The sequence below is a fragment of the Melospiza melodia genome, chromosome 7 (genome assembly GCF_035770615.1).
Source record: "Melospiza melodia melodia isolate bMelMel2 chromosome 7, bMelMel2.pri, whole genome shotgun sequence".
Classification (NCBI taxonomy): domain Eukaryota; kingdom Metazoa; phylum Chordata; class Aves; order Passeriformes; family Passerellidae; genus Melospiza; species Melospiza melodia.
The window spans coordinates 29726886-29738227 of NC_086200.1; the positions used below are offsets into that span (position 1 = coordinate 29726886).

Below are 11342 nucleotides of genomic sequence, written 5' to 3' on the forward strand. Positions count from 1 at the left end.
ACTTGAGGTGCTCAGGGTCGCTTCCATGGGGTATTTAGGGTTATTTTCCTGCTCTTTGGGGTCACCCACTCCGGTGCTGGCACCGAGCTCGGGCCGCTGGGCAGTGCCCGTGCCCGGCCGGGGCCGTGCCCTCCCTGCTCTGTGCCCACCTTTCCTCCGCAGGGATTTACCTGGCGGGGTCCTGAGAGGCTCCCGGCCCCCCCCGGGCCCCCCCCGGGCTTTCCCCGCGGTTGTGTGAATTGGAAACACTGGATGGAGGCGGGCTGGGGAGGTGGCGCCTCTTCCTCCTCCTCTTTTCCCTCCTCCTCCTCCTCCTGTCCCCTCCCTGTCGCTGTCCCCGCTTCGTCTCCTGCTCCCCCTCCCGCTGCCCTCCCCTGTGCTGTGAAGGGAGCAGGAGCTGCTCTTTTATTAAACACTTTATTTTCTAATAAATTCCCCCCCGCCGGCTGCTGCCTCCTTCTTGCCACGGCGCCAATCCCAGAAATCCCAAAAATATAATAAATCCCAAAAATCCCCCAAAATCCCATATTCCCATAAATCCCATAAATCTCATAAATCCTATATTCCCATATTCCCATAAATCCCAATTCCAATCCCAATTCTGCCATGGAAGGGGAGGGCAAGATAAAAAGGGGGAAAAGCCAAAGGGATGGGAGGGGGGTTGTGATGTGGGAAAGGGGGCTGGGGGCTGTGTCCCCCCTCACTGTCCCCTCAAAGCTCAGGGAAGAATCACCATGGATTGAGGATCCATTCTGGGTGGGGGGGGTCTCAACCCCGAGTTTTGCTCCGCCCATCCCGCAGCGCCTCGATTTTGGGGGAAAGCTCCCCAAAAGTGGGTCTGGCGCCGGGGGTGAAGGCCCAGCAGCTCATCATCAGCGCGTACACCTGGGGGGGACAAGGGACACGGTGGGGACATCAGGGCAGGAGGAACACCCCGGGGACCCCCCCAGCAGCCCCGGGACAGCGGTGTCACCTCCGAGGGACAGCCAGCAGGGGCCGGGAGTCGCCGGTTGTCCTTGAGGAGCTCCAGCAGGTGGCAGATGATCTGCGGTGGCCTCGCGGTGCCCATCATGCGCAGGAACTCCTGTGGGGGACAACCGTGAGCTCCGGGACAACCGGGAGAGCACTGGGACACTTGGGAACACTGGGACACCTGGGAGCCACCAGGATGCCCAAAATCTCTGGGACGTCCAGGAGATCCAGGACACCCAGGAGCTCTGGGACACTCAGGAGCACTGGGACACCTGGGAGCCACCAGGATGCCCAAAAGCTCTGGGACATCCAGGAGCTCCAGGACACCTGGGGACAATGGGACACTCAGGAGCTCTGGGACACTCAGGAGCACCAGGATGCCCAAAAGCTCTGGGACATCCAAGAGCTCCAGGACACCTGGGGACAATGGGACACCCGGGAGCTCTGGGACACTCAGGAGCACTGGGACATCTGGGATCACCTGGGAGCACCCAGGAGCTCCAGGACACTCAGGAGCACTGGGACACCTGGGAGCACCAGGATGCCCAAAAGCTCTGGGACATCCAGGAGCTCCAGGACACCTGGGGACAATGGGACACTCAGGAGCTCCGGGACACCTGGGAGCACCAGGATGCCCAAAAGTCTGGGACATCCAGGAGCTCCAGGACATCTGGGATCACCAGGACACCGGCAGCACCAGGAGGGTTGTGAAGGGTTGGTCTCAGTGGGAATGAGCCCCCCATTTTCCAGGGAAAACGTCACCTCCGAGGGGCTCTTGCTCTTGGAGCTGTAGGTGAAGAGCTCGTAGAGGAGCACCCCGAAGCTCCAGGCGTCGGAGGCGCAGGAGAAGATGTTGTCAGCCAGGGATTCCGGAGCGTACCTGCCGGGAAAAACAGGGTCAGAACCCCGGGAAAAATGAGTCCAGAGCTCTGGGAAAAACGGGTTCTGAGCCCCGGGAAAAGGGGATCCTGAGCTCTGGGAAAAGCGGGTCCAGAGCCCCAGGAAAAGGGGAACCTGAGCCCTGGGAAAAACGGGTTTTGAGCTGCAGGAAAAATCAGTTCTGAGCTCTGGGAAAAGGGGATCCTGAGCCCTGGGAAAAACGGGTTTTGAGCTGCAGGAAAAATCAGTTCTGAGCTCTGGGAAAAGGAGATTCTGAGCCCTGGGAAAAGTGGATCCTGAGCCCCGGGAAAAAATGGGTTCAGAGCCCCGGGAAAAGTGAGTTCTGAGCTCTGGGAAAAACAGGTCCAGAGCTCTGGGAAAAACAGGTTCAGAGCCCTGGGAAAAACGGGTTTTGAGCTCCAGGAAAAGCAGGTTCTGAGCTCCGGGAAAAGGGGATCCAGAACTCTGGGGAAAGCGGGTTCTGAGCCCCAAGAAAAGCAGATTCTGAGCCCTGAATCCCGCTGGAATTCCAGCCCTCCCTGCATCCCCCTCTCACCAGAAAACGGGGCTCTGGCCGGGCTCCCGCACCACGTAGTAATCCTTGTCCTGCGGGAGCAGCTTGGCCAGCCCGAAGTCGCCGATCTTGACGTGGCTGTCGCTCTCCACCAGGATGTTCCTGCTCGCCAGGTCCCGGTGCACGCAGCGCTGCGCCCCCAGGTACTCCATGCCCTGCCGGGACACAGCAGCGTCCCCAGGGCTGGGGAACCCCCGGGTGAGGGTGCCAGGGGGCTCATCCTGGCTGGAGCACAGCCTTAGGGGTGAGGGTTGATCCTGCAGCATCCCCAGGGCTGGACAATGACCCTTGGGTGACCCTGGCATTGCTCTGGCCAGGACAGAGCTGCTGGCAGGGACAGGATCCAGGGTTGACCCACGATCCGTGGCTGACCCATGGCATTGCTCCAGCTCCATCCCGGGACAGCAGCACCCCCGTTTTCCCCCATTCCTGCCCTGATCCCACCTTGCAAATCTGCCAGGCGTAGAGGAGCAGCGTCCTGTGCTCCAGGCGGGGCTGGTTCTTCTGCAGGAAATCCCTCAGGCAGCCGTTGGGCAGGAATTCCATCACCAGCCGCAGCCCGCGCATCCCTGCGGCCACAGCCAGCACCGGGATGGCTGGAGCTGGGATTGGGGATCCCTGCGCCGTTCCCTGCCCCATTCCTGCCCCATTCTCAGTGTTCCCAGCCCCATTCCTGTCCCATTCCCTGCCCTATTCCTGCCCGGTTCCCTGTGCATTCCCTGCCCGGTTCCCTGTGCATTCCCTGCCCCGTTCCCTGTGCATTCCCTGCCCATTCACAGCCCCATTCCTGCCCTATTCCCTGTGCATTCCCAGCCCCATTTCCTCCCCCATTCCCTGCCCCATTCCTGCCCCATTCTCAGTGTTCCCAGCCCCATTCCTGCCCCATTCCCAGCCCCATTCCCTGTGCATTCCCTGCCCAGTTCCCTGTGCATTCCCTGCCCATTCACAGCCCCATTTCTGCCCCATTCCCTGTCCATTCCTGCCCCATTCAGAGCCCCATTCCTGCCCCATTCCCAGCCCCATTCCCTGTGCATTCCCTGCCCCATTCCCAGCCCCATTCCCAGCCCCATTCCCAGCCCCGTTCCCTCTCCATTCCCTGCCCTGCCCTGTCTATTCCTGCCCCATTCAGAGCCCCATTCCTGCCCCATTCACAGCTCATTCCCAGCCCCATTCCCTGTGCATTCTCTGTGCATTCCCTGCCCCATTCCCAGTGTTCCCCGCCCCATCCCCTGTCTATCCCTGCCCCATTCTGTCTATCCCTGCCCCATTCCCAGCCCCATTCCCTGCCCCATTCCCTGCCCCATTCCTGCCCCATTCCTGCCCCATTCCCTGCCCCATTCCCAGCCCATCCCAGCCCCATTCCCAGCTCACCCCGGCTGTAGCAGACACCCCGGTATCTGACGATGAAGTCGTGCTGCAGCGAGTGCAGGATTTGGATCTCCCGCTCGAAATCCCGAATCTCCTTGGCCGAATCCTGCTGCAGCCTCTTCACCGCCACCAGCTCGCCCGTGCTGTCACCCAGGGGGTCGTAGCGACACAGCTCCACGCTCCCGAAATTCCCCTGGGAATTTTGCAGGATGTCGGGGGCGTGCCCCCCACATTCCCAGTGCCTCATCCCCCCCCACCCCAAAATACCCCCCAGCTGCCTTTTCACACAGCTAGTAAAGAACAGTTACTGTTCAAAAGAACTTCCTCTGATTGCTGGCAACGACCCCATTAATTGCATAATTAATTAATCCCAACTGATACAGCCAGGAGACTGTAATGGGTGACAGCCTGAAGGGGATTGGGATCCCATCCCAGCCCCAGGAAGGTTGGGATAGAACAGGATGGGGCAGGAGGGTCAGGATGGTACAGAAGGGTTGGGGTGGGGCAGGAGGGTTGGGATCAAGGTGGGAACCCCAGGAAGGTTGGGATGGGTCAGGATGGGGCAGGAGGGTCAGGATGGGACAGGAGAGTTGGGATCAAGTGGGAAACCCAGGAAGGTTGGGATAGAACAGGATGGGACAGGAGGGTTGGGATCAAAGTGGGAACCCCAGGAAGGTTGGGATGGGTCAGGATGGGACAGGAGGGTTGGGATCAAGTGGGAAACCCAGGAAGGTTGGGATAGAACAGGATGGGACAGGAGGGTTGGGATCAAGTGGGATGGGGCAGGAAGGGTTGGCAGCAGGACAGTGCAGAAGGATCAGGATCCAGCCAGGATGTCCCACACCCCAAATCCAGGATGGGAAGAGCGTCTGGGCTGAATTTTGGGGGTCTTTCCCGTTCCCCTCACCTTGCCCAGCAGCGAGATGTACTTGAGGTGCCTCTCCTGGAACTGCTCTGGGTCCTGGCTCATGGCCAGGCACTCGTGTCCCCAAAAGCCATCCCGGAGCGTCACATCCGCAGGGGACAGGTCCGAGAGCAGCTCGTAGTCTGTGGGAAGGACAGGGTGAGGCCGCTGTGGGGTCCCCCCACGCCCCCCCAGCCCGTCCCCGTGCCCACCAGAGGTGATGAGGCTGTTGAGGTCGCGGATGAGGGCGCGGAAGCAGGGCCGGCGCTGGGGCTCGTACTCCATGCACTGGGACACCAGCGCGGCCAGCTCGGGCCACCGCGGGGCTGGGAGCTGCTGCTGGCTCTGGTAGAACTCCAGCTTCTGTGGGAAACGGGGGTCAGGGGGTGTGGGACCCCCAAAGAGCCCCTGAACGGCTCTGAGATGGGGCAGGGTAAAGTGGGATGGGGATGGGAACATGGGATGGGATGGGATGGGATGGGATGGGATGGGATGGGATGGGATGGGATGGGATGGGATGGGATGGGATGGGATGGGATGGGATGGTGGCTCTGGTAGAACTCCAGCTTCTGTGGGAAACGGGGGTCAGGGGGTGTGGGACCCCCAAAGAGCCCCTGAATGGCTCTGAGATGGGGCAGGGTGCAGCGGGATGGGGCAGGACAGGTGGGGTGGGATGGGGTGGGAATATGGGATGGCGTGGGATGGGATGGGATCCATAGCAGGGGATGAGGATGGGATGGGATGGGAATATGGGATGGGATTTATGGGATGGGATGGGATGGGATGGGATGGGATGGGATGGGATCCATAGCAGGGGATGAGGATGGGATGGGATTTATGGGATAGGATGGGATGGGATCCATAGCAGGGGATGAGGATGGGATGGGATGGGAATATGGGATGGGATCCATAGCAGGGAATAGGATGGGATAGGATTTATGGGATTTGTGGGGTGGGATGAGATCCGTAGCAGGGAATGGGATGGGCTGGGATGTAGCAGAAAGGGACAGGAGGGCTGGGGCAGGAAGGTCTGGATACAGTAGGAAGGGGTGGGATGGGTTGGGATCAATTGGGATGGGGCAGGAAGGTCAGTATGGGGCAGGAAGATTGGGATCCAGCGGGATGCTGGGATCAGCCTCACCCTCTGGGGCTCCAGCAGGCTCAGGGGCATGTTCCCCCCACTGAAGATCTCCCAGAGGGTGGCTCCGAAGCCCCACTTGTCAGCTGGCAGTGCCAGGCTCCCGGGGTCGCTGACACACTCGGGGGCCACCCATGGGATCCTCTCCACCAGCACTGTGGGTGCCCAGCCCTGCTCAGCACCCACTGTGGGGGCCCAGCACCCCCAGGACCCCCCAGGACTAACCCCAGGGTGGGTGAGTTTGATGAAGGGGATCCAGAGCCCAGAGCCAGGACCTGGCTGGGAGGATGAACACAGGACCCCAAACCCAGAACCAGGACCCCAAATCCAGACCTGAGATCCTGAGCCCACAGTCAGGATTCCCCATGGAGGATGAACACAGGACCCCAAACCCAGAACCAGGATCTTAAGCCCAGAAACAGGATCTCAAACCCAGAACCAGGACCCCAAACCCAGACCTTGATTCCCCATGGAGGATGAACACAGGACCCTGAACCCAGAACCAGGACCCCAAACCCAGAACCAGGACCCTGAACCCAGAACCAGGACCCCAAACCCATACCCGGGACCCAGAGCCCACAGTCAGGATTCCCCATGGAGGATGAACACAGGACTCCAAACCCAGAACAAGGATCTTAAGCCCAGAAACAGGATCTCAAACCCAGAACCAGGACCCCAAACCCAGACCTTGATTCCCCATGGAGGATGAACACAGGACCCTGAACCCAGAACCAGGACCCCAAACCCATACCTGGGACCCAGAGCCCACAGCCAGGATTCCCCATGGAGGATGAACACAGGACCCCAACCCCAAAGGCAGAACCCCAAAACCAGCACCCTCAGGACCCCCTGGGAGCCCCAGACTCACTGTCCCGGGCCAGGACGGTGACGCTGACCCCGGGGTCGTTGAGTTTGATGAAGGGGGGGGCTCCCCCCAGCTGTGTCCCCCTCCCGGGCCAGCAGCACCTTCTTGGCAGAGACGTTCCCATGTGGGATCTTCTTGTCCTCCTGGATGGGGAGAAGAGGGGCTGGGACACTCAGGGTGGTCCCACACATTGGGGTGGGCTGGGGGAGCAGCAGGGATGGGTGGGGGCTGTGGGATGGGGATCCATGGGATCCACTGGATATGGGGGTGTGGGGGATGTGGGATGGGGATGGATTGGGGGCTGTGGGATGGGGATCTGTGGGATCCATGGGATCTGTGGGACGGGGATCAATGGGATCCATTGGATGTGGGAGTTGTGGGGTGTGGATGGACTGGGGGCTGTGGGATGGGGATCCATGAGATCCCTGGGATGTGGGGGTATGAGGGCTGTGGGATCCACCTGGGATCCTGAGCCCACAGCCAGGATTCCCCGTGGAGGATGAACACAGGACCCCAAACCCAGAACCAGGACCCCAAAACCACAAATGGGACCCTGAACCCAGAACCAGAACCTCAAACCCAGACCTGGATTCCGCATGGAGGATGAACACAGGATCCCAAACCCAGAACCAGGATTCCCCATGGAGGATGAACACAGGACCCCGCACCCAAAGCCAGAACCCCAAATCCAGCCCCCCAGGACCCCCAGGACCCCCTCCCACCGCTGAGGGCTCACCAGGTAGTTGAGGGCATAGGCCAACTGCTTGGCCACCGTCAGCTTCCACCCCGTGGTCACCGCGCCCCGGTTCTTGCGCAGGTACAGGTCCAGGGGCCCGTGCCGGACGTGCTCCTGCACCATCACACCTGGGGGCACCCCGGGAGGGTCAGGGGGTGCCCACACTGACCTCAGGGTGCCCAGGTGGCACCGTGGCCACCACCCACCCCTCTGGGCACTCACTGTCCTTGCCGAGGCTGACGCCGTGCAGCAGCACCAGGTGCTTGTGGGACAGCTGGCTCATGGTGCTGGCGGCCTCCAGGAAGGACTGGGACAGGACAGAGGGGTCAGGGCGGGCCTCGGGGACCCCGAGGTGACCTCACGGAGGCGGCAGTGCCACCCCTCACCTCCAGGCAGTTGCGGTGGCTGCTGTCCATGACCTTGAGCACCACCGGGGTCTGCCGGGCTCCGTCCTCCTCGTCCTCGTCCCGTTTGACGCCTTTGTAGATCTGGGTGAAGGAGCCCTGGCCCAGGCTCTCGCCCTGGGGGACACGGGGACATTGCCGGGGGGTTCCTGTCCCCCTGTGCCACCCCCCGTGGCCCTGCCCTGTCCCGTACCCGTGTCAGGCTCTGCGGGTCGATCTTGTGGAACATCATCTGCTGCAGGCTGCGGCGCCGGGGCGCGGGAGGGGACCCGGGGGGACAGGGGACCCCGCTGCGCACGATCAGCAGGTTGGACTTCTCTGGGGGGCAGAGAGGGCGTGAGGGGGGGCCTGGGCAGGGGACCCCCACCTGGGGACCTCACACAGCCACCAGGTGATGTCACAGCCCGCTCTGACATCACAGCATGCTCTGTGACATCACAGCCCCCTGTGACATCATAGCCTGCTCTGTGACCTCAGTCATTCTGTGACACCACGGTCCACTCTGTGACATCACAACTGCTCTGTGACATCACGGCCTGTTCTGTGACATCACAGCCCCCTGTGACATCACAGCATGCTCTGTGACATCACAGCATGCTCTGTGACATCACAGCCCCCTGTGACATCATAGCCTGCTCTGTGACCTCAGTCATTCTGTGACATCATGGTCCACTCTGTGACATCACAACTGCTCTGTGACATCACAACCGCTCTGTCATGTCACAGCTACTCTGTGACCTCACATCCTCCTCTGTGACCTTGCAGCTGCTCTGTGACATCACAGCCCCCTCTGTGACATCACAGCCCCCTCTGTGACCTCACAGCAGCTCTATGACATCACAGCCCCCTCTGTGACATCACAGCCTGTTTTGTGACCTCACAACTCCCTCTGTGACATCACAACCACTCTGCTATTACAGCAGCTCTATGACATCACAGCCACCCTGTGACATCACAGCAATTGTGATGTCACCGCCTGCTCTGTGACATCACAGCAACTCTGTGACATCACAGCAACTCTCTGACATCACCACTGCTCTGTGACATCACAGCCACTCTGTGACCTCACAGCAGCTCTGTGACATCCCACCCCGCTCTGCCATGCCCCCCAGGTGTCACCTTTGGCCCGGGGGTGACAGGCCACCTCCAGGCGCATGGGTGCCCCCTCGGCCTGCAGCCCGCGGTGCCCGTAGGTGCCCAGCAGCTCCCGCAGGCTGCAGAACCTCCGCGCCACCCCCGAGAGCCACCAGTGCCCGTCCTCGTCCCGGCGGATCCGGCACCGCTTGTAATCCCGGCCGGAGCGGGTCTGGGGGGGAAACACCGGGGTCAGCACCGGGGGGACACCCCAGGACATCCCCAAATCCCTCCTGCGCCAAAGGGACACTGAGTGGCACCGTCCTTGTGTCACCGCCCCGCAGGTGCCAGTGCTGCGGTCATGATGCCACCCAAGCCCCCCTGCCCGGTGTCCCGGGGGTGTCCCGGGGGTCTCACCTGCACGCACACGGTCAGCAGGTAACTGTCGAAGTCCTGGGGGCTGCGGCGCAGCAGGAACAGCCCCGGGGCACCCCCGGCCGCCTCCAGCTTGTTCACAGCAAACTCGGCGCTGCCAAGGGCAGGGACGGATGTGGTGCCACTCAGGGACATTGTGGGCACACCCTGTGCCCGCCCCCTGTGCCCTCTTCCTGTCCCCATTCCCTGCCCCCATCCCTGTGCCCTCCCCTGTGCCCATTCCTGTCCCCATTCCTGTGCCCATCCCTGTGCCCCCTCCCCAAACCCAGCAAATCCCCGTGGAGCCCCGCCTGGGCTGGGGGTGGTTCCGTCCCCTCCATCCCTGCATTCCCTCGGGCTCGGGGGTGCCCAGGGGGTCCCGGTACCCAATTCCCAGAGGTTCCAAGCACCTGGTGCCCAGGGGGGTCCCGGTGCCCGATTCCCAGGGATTCCCAGTACCCAATTCCCAGGGATTCCCAGTACCCAATTCCCAGGGGGTCCTGGTACCCAATTCCCAGGGATTCCCAGTACCCAATTCCCAGAGGTTCCTGGTGCCCGGTGCCCAGGGGTTCCTGGTACCCAGTTCCCAGGGTTTCCCAGCACCTGGTGCCCAGGGGGTCCCGGTGCCCAATTCCCAGGGATTCCCAGTACCCAATTCCCAGAGGTTCCTGGTACCCAATTCCCAGGGGGTCCTGGTACCCAATTCCCAGGGGGTCCTGGTACCCAATTCCCAGGGGGTCCTGGTAGCCGGTGCCCAGGGGTTCCTGGTACCCAGTTCCCAGGGGTTCCTGGTACCCAATTCCCAGAGGTTCCTGGTACCCAATTCCCATGGATTCCCAGTACCCAATTCCCATGGATTCCCTGTACCCAATTCCCAGGGGTTCCTGGTACCCAATTCCCAGGGGTTCCTGGTACCCAATTCCCAGGGGTTCCTGGTACCCGGTGCCCAGGGGTTCCTGGTACCCAGTTCCCAGGGTTTCCCAGCACCCGGTGCCCAGGGTGTCCCGGTGCCCACCTGATGGGCCCGTGGCACTGGTTCTCCAGGTCCTCCAGCAGCCGTGGCGGTGCCACCTCCCTGCAGAAGTAGTGCTGGGCATCCGCCGTCAGCCGGTAGTAACCATCGAGCAGAGCCACGAAGGAGCGAGCCTCCCGCAGCGTGGAGAACTCCACCTCCTGCGTGTGGGAAACGCCAATCGCTTGGTTTTAAAATTTTCAAAGTTTCGTAGTGATAAGATGGTTATAAAAAGAGTAATGCAATTATAATTTGGGCAATTTGAATTAGGACGATATGAGACAATAAATGCAAAGAGTTACGGATATCTAGGTACCTTTTTCTGGGCAGCCTGAGCCCGAAAAAGGACACAGCTAACAGAGGATTAACTCTTAAAAGCAATAGCCCATTGTATATTCATACACTTCATACATGATGCAAAAATTCCATTAAAATATAGAATTCTATCTGGTCATTGTCAGCTTCTGCCTCCAATCCTAACAGCACCTTCGAGGTGGGAAGAAGTTAGTTTCTTCTGATAATGGGGCAATAAATTCTTTTTCTCTGAAAGATTGAGGTGTCCTGTGGCTGCTGTCTCTCTGCCAGTCCTTTCTTTAAAAGAAGTATCCTACACAGCATAGTTTCTATTTTAACATTTTTATAACCTAAAACTACATTTAATGCACTACTTAAGAGAATCAATACAGCATCGCTTTCTAACACAACACACATAATATTCACTTCAATACTTGCCAAAAGCCAATCATAGAATACACGCACTTTTCACACTGTGCCAGCCTTGGTGTCACGCCCTTGTCCCCTTGCAGCCCTCCCGGGGCTCCCCAAGCCCTTCCTGAGCTCACCAGCACGCGGTTGTCCGCCTTGGTGACGGTGACCAGCCGGTTCTCCACGGGGCTGCCGCCGTCCCGGCTCGCCGCCTGCTTGATGCTGATGTCGGCGATGTCGGGGAAGTCACAGAAGTGCTGGCGGCTCTGCAAAGGGACAGCAAAGGTGACAATCCCA

At 60.5% G+C, this 11342-nt stretch overlaps 2 protein-coding genes across 3 annotated transcripts in view; one reads left to right on the plus strand and one right to left on the minus strand.

The window, feature by feature from the left end:
• FCHO1 (FCH and mu domain containing endocytic adaptor 1) overlaps positions 1–435 on the plus strand; it is a 19057-nt gene extending 18622 nt beyond the window's left edge. For both annotated transcript variants that reach the window (XM_063161085.1, XM_063161086.1), the window contains exon 28: positions 163–435. In XM_063161085.1, coding sequence (XP_063017155.1) covers positions 163–185 — 23 coding nt within the window. In that variant the 3' untranslated portion in view covers positions 186–435. The remainder of the gene's footprint in view (positions 1–162) is intronic.
• JAK3 (Janus kinase 3) overlaps positions 404–11342 on the minus strand; it is a 17404-nt gene continuing 6465 nt past the window's right edge. The window contains 18 exon segments of the mRNA XM_063161087.1: positions 404–885; positions 974–1084; positions 1735–1852; positions 2408–2580; positions 2870–2994; positions 3797–3986; positions 4701–4840; positions 4910–5060; positions 5839–5990; positions 6704–6761; positions 6763–6843; positions 7437–7564; positions 7659–7743; positions 7823–7957; positions 8034–8188; positions 8978–9146; positions 9332–9443; positions 10344–10501. Coding sequence (XP_063017157.1) covers positions 769–885; positions 974–1084; positions 1735–1852; positions 2408–2580; positions 2870–2994; positions 3797–3986; positions 4701–4840; positions 4910–5060; positions 5839–5990; positions 6704–6761; positions 6763–6843; positions 7437–7564; positions 7659–7743; positions 7823–7957; positions 8034–8188; positions 8978–9146; positions 9332–9443; positions 10344–10501 — 2358 coding nt within the window. The 3' untranslated portion in view covers positions 404–768.